The following is a 22252-nucleotide window of genomic DNA, read 5'->3' on the forward strand; positions in this document are numbered from 1 at the left end:
AACATATTGCCTTTGGGAAACTTCAAATTAGGTTCTTGGAACTGGCGTCTACTGGATGGGGAAGTGCATTTAATGGAGTTGGAAGGTAGGCAGGGCTAGATCATAAACTCCTTTGTATATCATCTGCAAGTGTTGGGAAATCAATAAAAAACATTAAGCAGAGGGGACACAGAAGCAGATTTACGCTTTAGAAATATCTCTGGCAACATCATGGGGGCTGAATTCATGGGAGTGATGTAAAGGTTGTAAGGAAGCTACTGCTGTGAGGGCCTGAACTAAGGGACAGAGAGGGGTACCAATAACACCAAGGTGGATTGGCAGCTACTGGGAGCTTCAGAAGGTTTTCTTTAAATCTCTTTCCCAATTCTCACAGAACAATAACAACATATTTCTGTAGTGCTTTGCTGTTTGCAAAGTGTTTTCTAATAGACTGTTGTCCTAATCTTCACTACAAACTTCTGAAATAACAGGGGTGCTATTATTCTCTTTTCAAGATGTAGGAACCAAGGCCCAGAAATAAGGGAATAGATCTAGGAGAGAGGGACATCTCAAACTAAAGTTTTCTAATTCAATCCCACAGAAAGCATTTAGAAATAAATACACTTCCCTCTACTTTCATAAAGGGAGAGAAGATTTCTGAATATTTTTAAACACTTTGCTGAAAAAAATATTAAATGTACACTTTTAGAAAAACCAATTATAGCCTGTGGTCTTGCCATCACTTCGTATAGGATAGAATTCATAATGATATCTCATATTGGAACTTTTCTAAGAAAAACAAGCTTCCTTAAAGTAACCAAGTCAATGATAGTCAAAGACAAAGTCAATAACACCCAAAGATACAGTTCATTAAAATGCTTGTATACACAGTGACATCCACTGTGTATTTGTTTTATTTACATGTTTTTGGAATCATAAAAATTTAATTTATTTTATCAAGTGTTAATATTGTAAAGATTCACCAAGAAAAGTAGAATATTTTTGACTTAAAAGTTATAAATAATAATATGGTCACCATGGGGATATTATGAGTTATAACAGTAATAAAAGGGGTAAAGGTATATTTAGTTCTTATCTAACCCCTAGAGAAACCAGTGCAGGAGTGCTGTCAGTAGTGGATGGGTGAGTGAGAGGTTGGCTCCTGACAGTACAGCTCCCCATCACAAGGGCCTCTGGTAGCCAGAAGACTGGTAAAAAGGATAGGAAACTTTTTCTTCTGTTAAATTTTGAGTAAACATTTTAATGATCACCATTGAATAGAGAAGTTCTCGACCTCTCTTTGTGCCGGTGAACGTCTTACAGTTGGTAGTAAGCACGACAGTAACTCCCAGCAATCAAGTGATACACTATGTGCTCCTGCATGGAATTGCTGGCTCTCTGGAGGAGTTATACTAACTATAACTCCACCCAGAGACCTGACAACAAGAGTGGAAACTACTGACCTCACACCTATTCCCACCAAAATCTTACCTGTGACTTCTTCAGATTGCATTTGCAAACTTTGACAATACGTTGCGATTTAGCTGAGTTCAGAATGTAATCAAATATGAAGTGGCAAATATTTGCAGTAACCTTTAGCTTAATGCTTTAAGACAGACTTACCTATAGTTCCCGCAGGACACGGCTGCTTTGCCATCTGTCCTTGGCGGGTCTTAAACCACATGATTTCTCGGGCTTCCACAGCCTCACAGTTCTCTTCAAGAGCTGGGATTTGGGATGATGCTGATGGAAGGTGTGTGGTAGTGTCATCAATCACCTCGACAGCTGGAGATGGGGTGCTGGTACTCCTGTTTTTCCTTCCTGACACTGATGGAGTGGTACTCCTCCCTGGGCTCCAGGTTGTGGTCCGAAGGGTTGTACTGGTGGTAGTGCTTCCCAAGCCAAGTGATCCTGTGGTAGAGAGTTCTGAAATAAAAATCAAAGGAAAAACACCTACATTGCTTGATCGGTCTATGACCTCAAGATGTCCTAGTACTTCAAAAACCATACTTATTTGACAGTATAAAAAACTTTAAACATGGCAAAAGGAACCTAATACCAATGTAGCAAAATGCCACTTGAATACTGAAACAGCCATTTGACCACAGCCAAACATAACCCATTGCTGTCAAGTTGGTTCAGATTCATGGAGACCTCATGTGTCACAGAGTAGAACTGCTCCATAGGTTTTTTTGTGGCTGTAATCTTAATGGAAGTAGATTGCCAGACCTTTCTTTGGTGGTACCACTGGGTGAGTTTGAATCGCCAGTCTTTGGATTAATAAAATCAAACCAAGCCAAACCCATTGCCATCAAGTTGATTCCAACTCATAGTGACCCTATAGGACAGAGTGAACTGCCCCATAGCATTTCCAAGGAGCCGCGGAGGTGGATTTGAATTGCTGATGTTTTGATTAGCAGCTGAGCTCTTATCCATTGAGCCACCAGGGCTCCTATAGGTTAGTAGTCAAGTGCAAATCATTTGCACCACCTAGCGACTTCTTTTTTATGATTCTTCTCAAAGCATATCAAAGAAAATAAAATTACAACACAAAATAAATACTGCTTTCTTAATACAGCTCAATTCTTCAACGAGCTCGTTAATGCCCTGGCCTTTTTGACAAATAGGGGATTAAACTAAAGGCCCTCTCTTCAGAATTGTTAAATTTAGTATAGAAAGGGAGAAAGCTATATACAGTACTCACTTTGCATTAAGTTTAACATGTGTTTCTAAAGATTTGGCAAATAGAAGAGGGAAAAAAAAGAGGGATCAGAAATTAAACTGCTCACAAGCTGAAAGCATAAGCAGCTTTTCTGATTATAGTTTCCTTAACACAAATTACAGTAGCTTGGTGATCTCCCCTGGTGTTCTTAAAAATGACCCACTTCACAAAGTATGTGTAAAGTTAGTTTTTAATTACTTATGTTCATAAATTATTTTCTAAGTAGATATTTTTCTTAATGGGAAAATGTATTCCAGATTCCAAATAAAAGTGGTTAGGCCTTGTCTTAGTCATCTAGTACTGTTCTAACAGAAATACCACAAGTGGGTGGCTTTAACAAAGACAAGTTTATTTCCTCACAGTAAAGTAGGCTAAAAGTCCAAATTCAGGGTGTCAGCTCAAGGGGAAGACTTTCTCTCTGTCTCTGTTGGCTTTCTCATCAATCTTCCCCTGGACTAGGAGCTTCTTGGTACAGAAATCCAGAGTCCAAAGGATGTGCTCTGCTCCCAGCACTGCCTTCTTGGTGGTATGAGGTCCCCAATTCTCTGCTTGCTTCCCTTTCCTTATATCTCGTGTAAGATAAAAGGTGGTGTAGGCCACACCCCAGGGAAATTCCCTTTACATTGGATCAGGGATGTGACCTTAGTAAGGGTGTTACACAATCCCACCCTAATCTTCTTTAACATAAAATTACAATCACAAAAAGGAGGACAACCACACAATACTGGGAATCATGGCCCAGCCAGATTGATACACACATTTTTGGGGGGACATAATTCAATCCATGAGAGGCTCCTTGACCAGATACTAACAGGTTATTGAACCTATAATATAACCAAAGTCTTAACAATACTATAGAAATAATCACTGCAGAGAATCTTCTTTCTGGGAAAATATAGTCATCCTCTCAGCATGGGAATGCAGGAGTATACCATTCCTCCACATACATACCCTGCATTCTTATCATTAATAATAGAGAAAACCCTTAACCTTATTACTAACAGTAAACTGTAAGGGCATTGGCTTTAGTCAGATTCAAGATAGGTCAGGTTTAAGGAGCTGTAGGGAGTCCTGCCGTGTCTTCAGCTCTTTGTTATTCATTGTTTGCTTCCTTTTTACATACCATCTCCTTGACTCCCTGCTGTCCCAGAAGAGGTTCCAAATTCTTCACAGTATATTCAGCATAGATAGATAGATAAATATATATATAAATATATTTTTATATAGACACATATATAACAAACCATTGCCAATGAGTTGATTCCAACTCATAGTGTTTCCAAGGAGCAGCTGGTGGGTTCAAACTGCCAACCTTTTGGGTAGCAGCCAAACGCTTAACCACTGTGCCACCAGGACACGTAGTATATATAAAGCTTCCAAAAATAGGATGGAGTTGGGCTTAGTGGGGAGGAGGGCATATTAAATTTCTGAGCATTTAAGTTATTGAAATTGGAGCATTTTCTTAAGTCATGCTATTTGATATTTGTCTTCTTGCTCTTTCTCCTGTTTTCCCTTCCTCTCTTCCCAGATTCTTTCTTTTCTCTCTTGTATCCCCACTCTGTGTGAATGGTATTGCTCATAAATACATCTATGTAGAGTTCATATGGGAATTCAGTGCATCCTTTTTCCCCCTCCTTCCACACACACAATATCCCCCAATCACCAAGTCTTGCTGATTCTTACTCATTTCAAACCCATCTCTCTCTCTTTCAAATCCCCACTACCTATGCTTAGCCCACCACCTTCAATTAAATGAAGACAGCGGCCATCTAACCCTTCTGCCAATAAAAGCAATATCAAGAGCAAAATGACATTTCAATATTTTGTTTTGCAAAATAAATACTCAGAATTCATAAGATAAAAATTATTGATATTAAGTATTTAGCACAGCTCAAACATAAAAAATTAACATTTCAAAATATTAAGTGAAACTACACTAAAAATTATAAACAGTAAAAATATTATTCTAATATATTCTTTGCACAGAAAATCAATAAAATAATTCAAAAGGTAAATATTAGATAAAAATTAAAATTTAATAAGGATAAATTAAACTGAAATATAATTTGATTCTTTTAAAGTGTTAGCTCTAAGAAACATGTGTCAATGGTGTCATTGTTGAGATATATGCACATTTTTGGGCAAAATTTTCCAGCTGCTAGAATAACTTCTTTAATTTTGTACTACTTGAAGAAGTAGTAATGAGATCCTTATAAACTAACTCCAGATATTTTTTTCAGACTCCTTTATTTTTAAATAATATCACTTCTTATTGTACTTTTGAGGGGATAATTTTGAGTACTTTTTAATTTTTTGATAGGGACTACAATCCTTTCACTGATAACAAGCAATCAGTTTTACTTCACAGAAAGCATTTCTAGTTCTTTACCTGCTTTAGTTTTATCACATAAAAATGGAGATTCACAGCAGTTACCTTTATTAGTTAAAATAATCTCATGCTCATATTCTACTTTTTCACGTAGCCTTTAAACTGGAGTAAAAATTAATTTTACAATAGAAGCCCTGCTTTTACAATTGTCTTCTTCCTCTTGCTGAGAATTATACAGGTATACTGAAGAATACTTCCCAAATAAATGCACCTTTCTTCAGTTAGATATTTTAATTAGGGTGTAACTTCAGGGCCCCCACCTGTCTGTCAGTTTGTTGTATTGTGGTGGTTTTGTGTTGCTATGACACTGGAATCTATGCCACCAGTATTTCAACTAGCAGCAGGGTCATCCATGATAGATGGGTTTCAGTGGAACTTATAGACTAAGACAGACTAGGAAGAAAGACCTGGTTATCCATTTCCAAAAATTAGCCAATAAAAACCTTATGGGCCAGAACAAACTGTACTACTCTCATGCTTTGGACATGTCATAAGGAGGGATCAATTACTAGAGTAAGACATCATATTTGGTGAAGTAGAAGGCTAACACAAGACCTTCGGTGAGATAGATTGGCCCAGTAGCTAAAACGGCGAACTCAAACATGCTAGCAATTGTAAGGATGACACAGAATTACACAGAATTACACAAGGTCACCATGTGTCAGAATTGACTGGATGGCAGCTAACAACAACAACTTTTGGGGTAGAAAATAATTTTCTTCAGCAATTATTTACATTGTAATAAAACTTAATAGTCACACACATAAGTACTTGATGGAACACATGTCCTACACCAAAGGGGTAAGCACATCCAAGAATAGCTGCTTCCCAGAGGACATAAAAGGTGCATCTGGTGATAACAAGGGCTAAACTTTAATATAAGATGGGGTGGATTTCAAATCCCCTTGAGCACTCCTCCTTAGGGGAGACTCCCAGAGGGTAGGAAGGCTGCCCGGCTGCCCATGCCGTTGCCCTGTGTGGTCAGACTCCCTTGGCTGCTTTACCCTGTAAGTGCCAATAAACCACTGTACATTAAAAAAAAAAAAAAAAAAAAACTTCATATTCACATGTGTAGTGAGAAGATTCTCAAGCCAATGGTCTCAATCAGACAAATCATACTCGAACTTCCTTCTAAACACACAAGGAGCAATGACACCTCTCACAAGATCTTTGCTTAATGTGATGCCACACTTGAAGCTTTTTAATAGATTTGCCTTATAGTATAGATTTAATATTTGAATTATGGTGTTGGCGAAGAATATTGAATATACCATGGATTTCCAGAAGAATTAACAAATCTGTCTTGGAAGAAGTACAGCCAGAATGCTTCTTAGAAGCAAGTATAGCGAGATTTCGTCTCACATACATTGGACACGTTGTCAGGAGGGACCAGTCCCTAGAGAAGGACATCATGCTTGGTAAAGTAGAGGGTCAGCGAAAAAGAGCAAGACCCTCAACAAGATGGATTGACAGTGGCTGCAACAATGGGCTCAAACACAGCAATGATTGTGATGATAGCACAGGACTGGGCAATGTTTCCCTTTGTTGTACATAGGGTCACTATGAGTCAGAACTGACTCGACAACACCTAACAACAACATAGATTTAATATATATGTCTTGTTTTCTATTTAAGGAGCCCTCATGGTACAGAGTTTAAAGCGTTTGGCTGCTAACCGAAAGGTCAGTAGTTCGAACCCACCAGCCACTTCACAGGAGAAAGAAGTGGCAGACTGCTTCGGTAAAGATTTAGAAGCCTTGGAAACCCTATGAGGTCACTATGAATCAGAATCGACTCGACAGCAGTAGGTTTGGATTTTGGTTTGGTTTTCTATTTAAATCATCCAGATTTCAGAATTTTTTAAACTACTGAAACAACAGTATTACACCAAAATGTATCTAACAATAGCACTGAATAATGGAAATTATTTTAATAAATGCATTTTAGCCTATCATTAGGAAAACTACTTGCCAGCATGAAGAGAAAATAAGCATGAAGAATACAATGCGAAAAAAAAAAAAAGGCTCTATCTCAGAACAATCAGATTTCAATTGCACATACACCTGTGAAGCAGTAACACTAACAAAAGAGATAATAATAATTTTAAAAGGTTCAGTGCATAATGCACTGCATGGATGGCTGCTGACTTAGTTTAATACAGACATACTAATGTTAAAGATCAGTATGGAACTTCTTTCCTTGGAATTGTGCCATAGAGAGATGTCTACGAGGAGGGCCATACCATTCCGTTTGACCTTAAGCAGAATGAGTCAACTGTAAAAGCTATCCCTGCTCTCCATCTCCTCCACTCCATTTACTGCTACGTAAGATTCCCTGGAGCTCTGCTCAATGCCAGCTTTTGGCAGAAAAATTACTAGTGATATACATGCTGTCCCCAGGGCCCAAGAAGGAATTTGTCTTCCTGCTAGGCACTGGAAAAAAATAAAACAAAAATTCACTGAAGAGTCATACCAACTGATTGGAGAAGTTCTAGTCCATATCATACATTATAAGAGTTTGTCTTTCTCTATCTTCTGGCAAGAGAAAAGCAATATGCTACTTTTTCAATGTATACTGTTATTGAATCTTACGTGACAACACAGCTAGCTTAATAAAAATGTTTTCAAAAGCCTCATATGGCTGCATATCAAGGAAAGTTTACTGTGTAAAAGAAAATAAGTTCGAGAGACTACTTAAATAACACTTTATCAACAATGCTGTGCAATTTTCCTGATTATTTTACCATTGTTAATTGTGCACATTGTGTTTATAGTTTATATTTTCATAAAAATGATGGAACAAAATTCCATACTAACATTTTCCCTCATAATTAATTTATTACAAAAAGAAAATTTTAATTTCTCTGCCTCCTGACATTTCTTGTCCATGGTTTATTTCATTCTTATGATTTGGTGTAGTTTGTTTAATTTTTTTTTTGCTTCAGTTTGCCTTGAAATAATAAACACTATTTGAACGTTAGCACAGGTTACAGATTGTGGAGTATACTAATGGAAAACAATGAGAATAACCAACATTTGTTTAGTGCTTTACATTTTACAACGTTTTGTTTTATATCTATTATCTCATTTAATTCTGACAAAAATATACAGGGTAATTATTATCAAGGAGTCCCTCAGAGGCGCAAATGTTTAAGCACTCGAATACTAGCCGAAAGTTTGGCAGTTCAAATCCTCTATCCACCTACAGACACCTCAGGAGACAAGCCTGGTGATCTGCTTCCAAAAGGTCACAGCCTTGAAAGCCCTATGGAGCAGTTCTACTCTGAGTACATGGGGTCATCATGAGTCAGAATTGACTCAATGGCAACTAACAACAATTATTATTATGAGTTCCTAATTTTACAAATGAGAAAGCATAAACTCAAATAATAAGTGACTTGTAATCCTATGGATAGTAAGTAAATCAGTGTCCTCTGATTCCATATTCCATATGTTTTATAACGTGCTGTCAAAAATGGCATTCTAAATTATTTCATTCATTCTAAAACTAAACGTCCTCCATGATCCTCTAAGAGATTGAAGGAAACAAACAAAAAAAAAATCTAGTAAAATATTACTATCCTAGATCATAAAACATATTCATTATTTGGGACGACTGTCCTCTAAAAAATGAAAAACCTAAGACAGAATATAAAACTATGGAATCAAAGATAGGATAGGCTTCATTTCCCAATAGAAGAAATGTTTATCTCCTATTCATTAAGAATATGGGATTTCTTCTTAATTTTCCTTCATTTTTTTCCCTTTCCTAGGCATATACCTACCCTCATGGTTTCCCCTTTAAAATATTTCTTTGGTGTTAACCTCATTCTAACATATAATATTTTTACTGTCTACAGAAGCGTTTCCTTCTCCCTACCCACTGAGTATTAATTTAAACCAAAAAAACCAAACCCATTGCCACTGAGTCGATTTTGACACATAGAGACCCCATAGGACAGAGTAGAACTGCCCCATAGGATTTCCAAGGAGTAGCTGATGCATTTGAACTACCAACATTTTGGTTAGCAGCCATAGCTCTTAACCACTGCACCATCAGGGCTCCAAGGTCAGTTACTGAAGAAAACCTCCCAAGGGCTTGACAGAGGAAATATGAAACCTAAAACCAAACAATGTTGCTAGTGGCTTTGGCTACTTGTGCAGCGTTCTGGGTTGAGGAAGGAGTTTTTGCCTGACTCCCATGGGTATCAGTTGGTGGCAGATTTTATTAACCTAGTTAAAAAAAATATATAATATTACCAGTCACTAAATTATCCAATTCTTCTTATAATCCATTTATAATACTTGCCCCTATGGTCTCTTGAGACAGTAAAATTCCACAGATTAACAGCCATGTGGAGGCAGATTTATTTATGTAATTTGAACCATTTATATTTTCTGATTCTCTCTTAAGTAGGATATTATCCTTACTGTAAATACAGGAAATGATCTGTTTATATAAGCATAAACTTGTAAATGGTCTTATCAAGTGAGATAATAAACTTATTATTTAAGTTTGAGGGCATCCTAATAAAATTATTTGTTACATACTTAGCCCTGACCATGCCAGGAGTTATGTTATGTGTTTTAAACATATATGCTTTAATTTAGTACTCACAACAACCTTGGGTAGGTATACTTGCTTTAATTTTGGAGATGGAAGAAGTCAAATTAAGTAATTCTAACAAGTTTAGATGGCTGGCAAGTGATACAATCCCAATCCAGGTCTATTGAAGTCCTTCCCTTTCTACTAGGTCTATGATATTATTAAAGATTTATTCAAACTTTAACAACAGAAGCTCATTTGTAAAAACTTTTTTATGAATTCAGAAATCAGTTTGTCCCAAATACTGGTCACACATACTTTTATAGGTATTGCTATGCTCAGTCCTGTTGGGAATTTATACTGAGCACTTATTATGGGCCAGACACTATTCTAAGCACACTACAGGGATTGACTCATTTAATTCTGGCAGCAAATCAGTGAGGAAGTACTATTAATTATTCCTATTTTATAGATGGAGAAACTAAGTCACCAAGAAATTCAGTAATTTTCTAAAGTTTACAAGTTTGTAAGTGGCAGGTATGACAAACAATCTAGTCACTATTACTGATGTCCCACTCAAAACTGTACTAACTTAGGAGAAATATCAAGAATGTGAACTTGATCCTTAAGAAAGCAGCCTGCCCAGTGCTGTTTGAAATGTAGAACGTAATCCTCTTTGAACTAGTTTCTTTCTGTTTATGGCATTTCTAATTCCCGTAAATTAAGTATTCAGGAGCATTTAAGGAAAAAACGTTGATTCTAGAAAATGTAAGACAGTGCTCAGCATGCAAATAGGCAATAAACAATCAGAAAACAATAATGTGAAATAATAGCTGGCATTTATTGAGCATTTATGATGTGCCAGGCAATGTGCTAAAGCTTTACCTACATATCTCAGGCGCAGAGCAATTAAGTGAATTTCCCAAGCTCATAGACTTAACGAGTGGTAAAGCCAGGATTTTAATACAGATAATTTGACTCCAAACCCATGTGCATCCACATTATCTGACAAGCAGATGAAGATATGAAGTCTTTTTTTTTTAAGTATCATATTAGTATGGCATATGTTATTTGCCTATAAGAGAGCTCAGTTCTGGAAATTACAAGATTAATTCATTCCATCTATATTTATTAATCAACTGGTATATGGCAGCATTGCATTGGGAATAAAATGCTGAGTATAATTATCATGTTTTTTGCCCTTGTGAAGCCCTCTCTAAAAGAGCTTTATAGAAAAACCTACTGAAGAATATAGGAAATAGAAAGAAGAAATATATAAACTATATTTATTCATGTAATATATATTTATTTGTGTTTATTTTGTGTAAGATACTGTGCTGGGCATCAAGGATTCAGAAAGGAAAGAAAGAGTACTGCCTTCAAAAAGATTTTAATATGTCATATTCTATGGAAGCTATAGCATTATCAATTATTCAGTATGCCACTTAGAAAGAAAAAAAATGCCACTTAATCTGCGACACACTTTAATTGTTGGGTACAACTCAACTTATGAGATGCTAAAGAGTAAAATCACTGCAATTTCAGTCTTGACAAAATGCTGTAATATCATAAATATCTCCTTATAATAATACAATGTGATAAATATTCCATCATTTAAAAGAGATGTGACCTTGGACAAATTATAATACCTCTTTGCATCTTAGTTTTTTTTTAATCTGTTAAATGGAGATACAATATGCATACTTATTTGAGAAAAATGAATATGCATATAAAGTACTTAGCAAAGCATATGGCAGAAATAACTTAATAAATGTTTGCTATCAGTAATAATACTGTTATTTACTCCTTATTCAAACCAAAATTTACTGATGGCTTACTATATGGCAATAGTCTAAATGAGGGGGAGGGGTTACGGCAGTGAACAACAAAAACAACAAAAAATAAAACTCTCTGCCCTCACTAAGCTTACATTTTTGTAGGAGCAATGGAAAATAAATAGGATAAAAAGTTAAAATGCACACTATATTTGTTAATGAAAATTTCTACAAGAAGAAAAAATAAAGCCAGGGAAGGTGAGAGGAAGTGTTGTGGGAGGGGAACTGCAATTTTCAGTGGGGTGGCCAGGCATGGTCTAGCTGTGAAAGTCACATTGATTAAAGATCTAATGGAAGAGAGACAGTGATAGATGTGAATAACTGGGGAGCTTTCCAGGTAGAGGGATCAGTATCTGCTAAGGCCCCAACATGTTCAAGACACAGCAAGACGGCCAGCCTGGCTGGAGCAGAGTGTGTGAGGGGAACACAGTATGAGATGAGGTCACAGAGGTGACAGGGGACTGCAACACAAGAGGCTTTACAGGTCATGGTCAGGACTTTGGCATTTATTCTGTGAAGTATGGGAAGCCGTTGGAAGGTTTTGAGCAGAGGAATGATGATACAATTTGCATTTAATAGGGTCACTTGGGTTGTGTTGAAGAGTGACTGAATGGGGGAAAAGGGGAAGCAGGTAGACAAAGTATCTATTCAACTGTACATTTGTGATTGTGGTGGTGGTGGTGATGATGATGATGATTAGGGACATCTACCTACAAGAGCATGCGGATGTGAGAGAAGAGGTGATGGTTATTCAGTATGGATACCATGATCCTCACTGGCACACAGCAGGACTTCAAATAACTGTTGGTTGAACTGAATTGATGTTTGCCTTTTCACTTTCACGAAAGAAGAGTTAGCCCTTCTCACATAAAATCATCTACAGTTCCATTTCAATTATTACTATTTGTTTAAAATTGAAACAACCACATAAACACATTAATTCAAGGGTATAAAAATATTCTTGAGCATCAATACATAGTTATGTTAGTGTTCTTATCACTATAAAATTTCTAGAAGTGTTAATGTATGGGGATGTCAGATAAACTTTGGTAGTAACAAAAACAAGCAAACAAATTAACTGAGGTATTCAGTTCAACCCAATTAGAGTTAACTGATTTCTCAACAACCAGTAAAACATACAAAGGGATAAATAGTTGAATTGCTATTTAAAAAAAATCAAACCCACTGCTGTTGAGTTGATTTCAACTCATAGTGACCCTACACGACACAGTAGAACTGCCCCATAGGGTTACCAAGGCTGTAGATCTTTATGAAAGCAGACTGCCATATCTCTCTCCCATGGAGCAGGTGGTGGGTTCCAACAGCTGACTTTCGGTTAGCAGCCAAGCATTTAATCACTGCGCCACCAGCCCTCCTCAAATTGGTATTAGGATTGAGAATAATTCCTTGCTCCTATTCTCAATGTTGTATTTTATTACCCTAGTTTTGACATCGTTGTTTTGTAGTTGTTGGAGCTGTTGCCTAATATTCTCAGTGACATATATTTTACTATAAACTTATGAATTATAATTTACCTGTGAAGATAAAGGGATACCTTAATATAGGGTAGATTATGATTTATTTATGAATAAGTAATAAGTTAAAATCAATTCAAGAAAAATAAAATTATCCTGTGTTTGAAATGAAATACTTAGAGTGAATAGTGAAGAAGAGCCCATAATTTAAGATTTAAGGTCCAAGTTTTATTTTTAAGATTACAATTTTAGTAACTTTGATCTATTGCAGATGCTTGGAAAATATATATATGTGTGTGTTTGTCCTTGTTATGCATGCAGAAGTTTCTAAGAAACTTATAAAATATAAGGCCCAATTTAGGGTGGCTCCTGTTCTTGGAACTGATTTCAGGGCAATTAATAGCAATAACCACAACACTTATTCTGGATATTCATTTTGTTGTTTACGTTGATAGTCTGGGAAGAAAGAGGGTATTATTACTTTTAAGTACATCAAAATATTAAAAAAAAAAAACCTTGAGAATTAATTTTTCATCAAATAAAAATAAGAGTCACAAAAAAGGAGATCTGACATGGTGCTAGAGTGGGAATGTAAGGTTGAATTAAACACGGCCCTCTCATCAAAGAGTTTATATGCTGGTCAGAACAATTTTATTATGGGTCATACATAGAGTGTCAAAGCTTGGCTCTTCAATGTGTGCATCTAATTTAGTGAAAATCACTAAATCTCTGATAAGAGTGAGGCCACTAAGCATTTCATTTTTTCAAGTAGTTTAAACGAAGAAAAACAGAGCTACATAATCGATATATAAATGATTCTTAAATTCAAGAAACCAAAAATATACTGTAAATCACTTAAAAACTAGTGTATAGTGTATTTATTTTAAAATCAGTGTATAGTTTATGGAGCCCTGGTGACACATTGGTTATGAGCTTGGCTGTTAACCAATAGGTCGGCAATTTGAATCTACTAGCTGCTCCTTGAAAACACTATGGGGCACTTCTATTCTGTCCTATAGGGTTGCTATGAGTTGGAATTGATTCAATGGCAGTGGGTTAATGGTTAATTAACTATGAGTCGCTATGAGTTGGAATTGATTCAGTGGCAATGCGTTAATGGGTTAATGGTTAATGGGTTTTTCTACCAAAAAACACATTTACCCCTACAACTCTAATTGAGGACAAGGAAATTTGACTTTCCACTTTGTTTTCCTTGGAAATATAGCACTTGGTATGTATTACATGCTCAATAAATATATAACGGGTGAGGGACAGAATAAATATTGATGCTTTATTTTGAAAATTATTTTCTAAATATCTATATATACTACTGTATCTCAATTACACTGTCATTTTAATGAAGTTGAATAAAAAATATGATCACTCTTTGCAGATTACATTTTATAAGAACATTTAATATACAAGAGTTTCAGATTTCAACTTACAAAAGTTGAATAGACAAAATACTAATATCAGAAATTATACACAAAGAAACTCAAAAAACTTCAAGTATCTATATACAAAAACCCCATTGCCATCAAGTCAATTCCGACTCATAGCAACCGTATAGGACAGAGTAGAACCGCCCCACAGGGTTTCCAAGGAGTGGCTGATGGATTTGAACTGCCAACCTTCTGGTTAGCAGCCTGAACTCTTAACCACTTTGCCATCAGGGCTCCAGATATCTGTATAGGTACTACTAATTCTTCCTTGTTTTCCTCTTAGAGAAAGGAAAGGACAGGGATTACCTATGCTGAACAGAGGACTAAGTACTTGAGAGGTCAGGGCAAGGTATTTTCTGTTACAGATTCAGGAATGGAAATCAGGACATTTATTTCTAAGTTGAATGTTTCTGACTAGTCCTCAAGGTGAGAACTTAACAGGTTCTCCTCACTTACTTATGCAGCAATTTATTTTCTCTACTATAATGGCAAACTATGCCTTCCCACCAGCTTTAAAATTAATGGAGTAATAATAACCTCCCCCTTTTGCTTTCTCCTGATTGTTTTCTTTCTCCTGATTGTTTTCTTTTAAAGAGAATGAAGTCTCGCATTCCACAAGTAGCAATAAATGGGTCAAAGAAGCAAACTGCTTAGGGAAATCTGCCCACAAGATCAAAGACTTTCAGGTTTGTCTACTACACACACGCGCGCGCGCACGCACACACACACACGTGCACATGCACACACACACACACACAAGCATGCACAGAACCAAGTTGCTAGGAAAACAAGTAAATAAAGTGGATACTGATTATACTCTTCTCTTCTACTACAAAAAGATTATGATCATTTTCAGAGACGTATGAAAAGAACTCCAAAACTTCATGAAACACTGCAGTTCTTGTAGTTACAGTTGTTAGTTGCCCTCGAGTCAGTTCCAACTCAGGGCAACCCCATATGCAAATAGTAAAATAAAAGACAGTGTGGTGTCCTGGAAAGACTTTAGGTTCAAACATTGAATAGCCATCTATTAACTATGACGTTTTGAGCAAATTATTCTTCCAGAAAGTCAGAACATGTTTATCTTTGAAATTGTGGATTCCGTTATTTATTTCAATAATCCTAACACACTGTGGCATAGTGGTTAAGAGTTCGGCTGACAACCAAAAAGGTCAGCAGTTTGAATCCACCAGATGCTCCTTGGAAACCCTATGGGGCAGTTCTACTCTGTCCTATAGGCTCACTATGAGTTGGAATCAACTGGATGGCAACAGGTTGATTTTTTGGAATACACAATATTCAGTAATAATAACATTGCTAAAATCTTAGAAAGGTGAAATATTTCCTGCATTTATATTAGAAAAACAGAAGATAGGCCAGCCTAAAGCCTAAAGTCTGTAAGGGATATTTAAGACTCCAATGGACAACCCACTACAAACTTCATCTAACTGAGCTTCAGAAAAGATGTGATATTGCCATTTGCACTGAAATGTGCAGTGATTTTTTTTGGAAAGAAAGGATAATGTAGGAAAAATTTCCTTCAACATTATTTGCCTACTGTATACTTCAAAATTTCAGATGATGTAATATTGGGGCATAAACGACATCATATAATCTTTTTTTCAAAAAAAAATTTCAGTATTTAGCTTTGAAAATTAAATATAGTGGGAGATGAGGAAGGAAAGAGACATGTTAAATCAATATCAGAATATATAATATGAAGATTAAACCACAGTACAATCAAAATTATTAGTCCACATAATTTAGAAGCCTAACAGTGATCCTAGAATTTAACCCATAACTGAATCACCTGCAAACACACCTTAATTTTCATATTGGGGAGTACCAAAAATACCTATAAGACTCTGTGAGTGCCAAGTTTATACTCTCTTTGGTAATTTAAATGCCCCATAAAGGCAGAGACTGTTTTGCTCAGCAACAATCCTCAATGCTTGAATTGAGTCTGATGCATAATGTTAACAATTAATATTTGTTAATAAATACACTCTAACATCAACAACCTTGATGTTAATACTAATATTGGGACTTGCTAATTAGATCATAAGGAGCCCTGGTGGCACAGTGGTTAAGCGCTGGGCTGCTGACCGAATGGTCTGCGGTTAGAACCCACCAGCCAGTCCACAGGAGAAAGATGTGGCAGTCTGCTTCGGTAAAGATTTACAGCCTTGGAAACTTCATGAGGAAGTTCCACTTTGTACTATAGGGTTGCTATGAGTCAGAATCGGCTGGATGGCAATGGGTTTGGAATTTGATCATTGGTGTACCTAGAGGTGATCACCTTCCTTCTTTTTCATTACTTTTCTCACTCTAAGTTAAGCCTGCTCTATTCTACTAGCCTTTTTTTTTTTTGTAATTATTTTTGGTGAAAATATACACAGAAAAATCTGCTCCCATTCCAGTTTCTAGACATAATGATCAGTGAAGTTGGTTATATTCTTCACATTAGGTCAACATTCTCATTATTTCTATTCTAATTGTTTCACTTCCCCTTACTTAATCTCCCTGCCCCATACCCTCTGCTTCCCCTTCTCATTTCTGCTTTAAAATTGCTGTTGATCGTTGGTCCTATATAGATAATTAAAAAACGAAACAAAATGCAATACTCAAAAGTGACAATCTTTACTCTTTGGGCTAAACTGTTACTTAAAGGTGACTTCAGAGGATAGTTTCAAGGTTTGAAGAGCAACTCAGGGCTATAGTCTCAGGAACTCCTCCAGCCTCAATTTAAGTCCAGTAATACTATAATTGCCTAAAAAAAAAACTATTTTTTTTTAATGGTGAAATAACTATAGATTCACAGGATGTGGCAAAAATAGTACAGAGCTCTTTTACCCAGATTTCCCTTAGGAAACTACGGTTGACTTGACCAAATATCTTATTCAGTGTTCACTATTTTTTTTAACCTGAATTCATTTCTATGTGTGTGTGTATAGTTCTATGTAATTTTATCTCAGTATATTTTTGTGTAACCACCACCATATTCAAGATACAGAAGTGTTCCATAACCCAAAAGAACTCCTTGTGCTACCTCTTTGTATTTGCATCCACCGTCCCTATCCCCTGGCAACCACTATTCTTCATCTCTATAGTTTCACCTGTTTAAGAATGTTATACAAATGGAATTATACAAATGTAAGCATGTGATCTTTTGAAATTGGCTTTTTTCACTAAGCGTAATATTCTTGAGGTCCACCCAGGTTATTTATTGTATGTATCAGTAGATAAATAAATCATCTCTCTGCATCATTCCATGACACCTATAATCTGCCTTTCACCTTGACACTGCAGTGATCTTTAAAAAATGAAAAATCTGATGTTACTGCTCTTTAAAAGCTCCCAACTGTTCTTAGTATAAATTCTAAAATTCTTAAACATGGTTTAAAAATCCCTCCAATCCACACCCTACTTACCTTCCAGCCTCAACTTGAGCATCCCTAGACTTTAATCTTTCTCTTCCAACCATTCTGGATTTATTTTCTGTGCTCCAAAAAGACCCCTTCTTATTTTCAATAGTATAGATGGTTCCCCCCCGCCCCAGAACACTCTCTTCTCAATCTTAGCTTTTCTTCCCTCCCAAGCCCTACTCCCTTTCCATGGCTAACTGGCTAATCATTCCAATACCTGTGATATATAGAGAATATAAGCAGGAAGTAGGAAAGAATGAATGAAATTTTCATTTTAGATTACTCATCCTTCCAATTACTATATGGTTGTTGCTTTTAAAATACTAATTCAGAAAAAATAATTTATAGATTGCCCTTTTCATGAGAAATGATCATTTTCTGCACTGCTCAACAGGCAGAGCAATGTGAACGGAAAGAAACAGATCAACACATGAGTACCAGCTCCTGCCCGTCTAGCTGTGGAAATGTGGGGCAAATCACTAAACTGAGCTAAGCATTAGTTTTCTCAAAAAAAAAATGTGTACAATAGATTTATAAATAACACTGCAATATTGTATATCCTGCACAGTTCCTGGCACATAATAGGTGCTCAACAGATATTTAAAATATTTTGTGTATTTGTGAATATTCACCTAAGATTCAAATAGTGCAAACATGCAGGCAGGCTATTTGAAGAAAAACAAACAAAACACTTGACAGATGATTTCTACATCCTCAAATATTATACATTGAGTATAATTTATATAAAACAGAAATCATGATTTCATCTATGAAAGTGAAATTACACTTGTTCTGACATAATGCAATTTTATCAAGCAACCCATATGTACTAAACACCATTAAAGATGTCTTACAATAAACGTTTGATAGATCAAATATTACACGAAAAGGACTACAGTTATTTGTAGATCTTAAAAGAACACAAATGGATACAAGATTCAATGTAATCATAAAGCTCCTTTCAGCAGTATTTGTGCCTCCTTGTTTAACAATGAATCTCTTCACTATTGTAACGTTTGTACTATCACACTCTAACCTTTTAAATTAATTCCCAGCACTGTGTAGAAATTAAACTGGCTGCTAACCAAAAGGTGGGCAGTTTGAAACCACCAGATGATCCTTGGGAACCCTATGGGCAGTTCTAATATGCTCAATAGGGTCGCTATGAGTTGGAATTGACTTGATGGCCATGGGTTTGGGTTTGTTTGTTTGTATTAAAAGCAAATGAAAACAGAGTTCAATATCAAGAAATGAAGATTTAGCATGTACTTAAAGTGAAAGTAAACAGAGGATGTGGCCCACAAAAGAACTAGTAAACAAAATTTATTGCAACAAGAAAAATGATAACAAGACAAATTTATTGTAACAAATCAAATTTAATTTCATAGTAGAAAGAAATTTAATATCTATTATTATGTTACGTAACTCACATTACCTTCAGTTATTCTGTTTATCCTATTTGCAATTATATAGTCTAAATGCTATTAAACACTTTATTTTCATATTTCAAAACAAACAATATTCAATTATAAACAATAATAAGTGAAATAGATATTTATGAATATCTTTTAGGTTTAGGGCATTTTCTACAAATATTAAATGTATCATTTTATGAAGCAATGTTAATGGAATGAAAATAAGTCCTTAACTATCCATTTTTACTGTTAGGAAGTAAAGTCCCCAGCTATTAGGTTACAGTGGCAGAGTTCACTGATCTATTTGAGAAGGGCTAGTCTCATCTTAGTACACACTGGATTATTTTAACTAAAACTAAAACCAATGTAGCTTATGCATGCATTTCAAATTAATTTTTAAATGTGTTTTCATCTGTCCCCTTAAAATATCTTTAAAACCATGAAAGAGAAAAGGTAAAACACTGTAGCCAACAGTACTGTACAGCACTCACAGTAGCAGCTGACAATACTTTAAAAAGTTACCAGTTGACATCAAGTCGACTGCATCTCATGGTGACACCATATGTGTCAGAGTAGAACTGTGATCCATAGGGTTTTCAACGGCTTATTTTTTCTGGAAGTAGATCACCAGGCCTCTTCCAAGGCAATTCTTGGTGGACTTGAACCTCCGACCTTTCAGTTAGCAGCCCGGCATGTTAACTATTTATACCACCCAGGAACTCCAAGAAAGTATGAGTTATTATTGTAATTATTATGACTGCTATTATCTTTTTACAACACACCCAGAAAGTCTTGTTCCTAGGTTTGGACTAATCACTCTGAAGGCCAAGAATAGAGAAACCAAAAGGCAGCCCTGTGCAAGAGGCTGCCCTGCACTTTAAGTTCACAGGGAGCCTCTCGTGTTTCAGAAACATAACACACTTTAGGCGACTATGCGCCAGGTGGCATCCTATCCATCACATTCCTAATTCCTCAGTACCTGCCAATTTCAGTCATAACGAGCAATGGAGAAGAATTCAAGTGGCCTTTCTGTCCCCCCACCCCTCAAATAATGTAAAAATATTTATATTCAGATAATAAAAATGAAACAGAAAGAGGTCACAAGCTAAACAATAACAAAGTACAGGTCTTCAGGGAAAAGGGGCAGAGTTAAAATCTAGTCAGTTTTGTGAGTTAACTATTAAAAAAAAAAAAATTGATGTTGAGTCGATTATAACCCATAGTGATCCTATAGGACACAGTAGAACTGCCCTGTAGGGTTTTCAGGGAGCAGCTGGTGGATTTGAACTGCTGAACTTTGGTTAGCAGCCAAGCTCTTAACCACTGTGCCACCAGGGCTCCAAGTTGATTATAGAAAGAGCAATTTGTTTATATTGAAAATATTCTATACAAATGAAAAAAAGCGGTGGCAGTCACTATGTGACAGTAATCTGTGTTCTCTCTTTCTCTTAGGTCTCTGAATGATACTATGCATATTTTACCAGCAGGTTTTTTTTTTTTTTTTTTTAACATTTAGTTTATCTTTTAATAAATAACATATAGAAGAGAAAAAAGATGGATGCATGCCCCACGGCAGACTCCTTAGGTGGCCCCCATGATCCCCTCTTCCTGGTATTCATACCTTTGTGTAATTCCCTTCCCTTGAGTGTGGCTGGGTCCTGTATTAGCCTCTACCCTATAGAATATGGGAAAAGGTGGTGGGATATATGCAATTTCATGCATAAATTCACACTACTTAAAAGTTTATCCTTCACCTTGCAAAGAGATTCTCACGTGGCTGACTTTAAAAAAGCAAGCTGTCTCATTTTGAGCTGCCTATAGAAAGAGCCATGGGGTAAGGAGCTGAAGCTAATACCCAGTAAAAAACTGAGGTCCTCAGTCTGACTGTCATAAAGGAATTGAATGCTGCCAACAATCACACAACCTTGAAAATGGATTCTTTCCCAGATGACCTTTCAGGTGAGAACTTAGCCCTGGCCAGCACTTTGATGGCAGCCTTGCTAAGCTGTGCCTCAACTCCTGACCCACAGAATCTCTGAGATAATAACCTGTGCTGGTTTAAGCCACTAAGTTTGTGGTGACATTGCTATATACCAGTACATAACTAATATATGGCTTAACTCTTTTCACAGTAGTAAAAGTGTATGAATTAGAAATAAAAAAATTGTGAGACTTCCGGGCAACATGGCGCTATAGTCAGAAGCACCATGCCATACCTCCGCAGCAAAGATCAGAAAAACTAAGTCAAACGGAGTCACACGTCAATCCTGAAAAGTTACATATCAAATGAAGAGATAAAGAACTCAGCCAAGCACCGAATGGAATAAGAAACTGACTGAGAACAGAGAAGGAGGAGAGATGCATGCAGAGGTATCCTATCAGCTACCGCAGCACTGATCCGCCATCCTAGACTCCTATTGGAGATCAGTGAACAGGGAGTATGAGAGAGCAGCTTCACGGTGCTTCCAGTAGGAGACAGAAAAACCGGTAACCAGTGACATAGGCTTTCCTATCCCCCACCCTTCTTCACCCGCACTTAGCCTCCTCTGCTTCCTGCAACCACAGTCTCTTCGCTGGGAAGCACCAGCTTCACCCCAGTGTTGCTTGCATTCCATTCACCAGCAGTGGCCGGCTCCCTGAGTGCCTTTTGTTGGCTGCTGGTGTTGCTTTTTTCTGCTTCTTTAGATTTCTTCCTTGACTCTCACCACCTCCCCGTCCTTTTTCTCAAATACCTGGCTCCATGTGCCATCTTTGCTTCTTCCTGAAAGGCTGCAAAACAACTTGACTGTAAAATTGCTTCCCAGCCCGTGTCACCACGCTGGTAGGACCCCTGGGGCATTTTGTTCGTTTGCTATGATTTGTTCTGTTTTGATTTGTTTGTTTGTTTTCTTTTTCTTTCCTCAGCTTGGGAGCCCCTTCTAGCCAGGCAGTAGCACGCAGCTTGGAAGCTACTCTCTTACTCTGCACAGACACACAGGGACATCCCTGGGTGCATTTCTTTTTTCTTGTTTTTTTTTTTTTTTTT

General features: G+C 36.6%; 1 protein-coding gene across 1 annotated transcript in view; it reads right to left on the reverse strand.

Annotated features, from left to right (window-relative positions):
* The window catches only part of ADGRL3 (adhesion G protein-coupled receptor L3), a 553170-nt gene that overhangs the window by 167397 nt on the left and 363521 nt on the right, over window positions 1-22252 (reverse strand). Inside the window, exon 7 of the mRNA XM_023724827.1 lies at window positions 1603-1905. Within this exon, the coding sequence (XP_023580595.1) occupies window positions 1603-1905 (303 nt within the window). The remainder of the gene's footprint in view (window positions 1-1602; window positions 1906-22252) is intronic.

The sequence above is a fragment of the Trichechus manatus genome, unplaced genomic scaffold, assembly GCF_000243295.1.
Source record: "Trichechus manatus latirostris isolate Lorelei unplaced genomic scaffold, TriManLat1.0 scaffold00263, whole genome shotgun sequence".
Taxonomy (NCBI): Eukaryota; Metazoa; Chordata; class Mammalia; order Sirenia; family Trichechidae; genus Trichechus; species Trichechus manatus.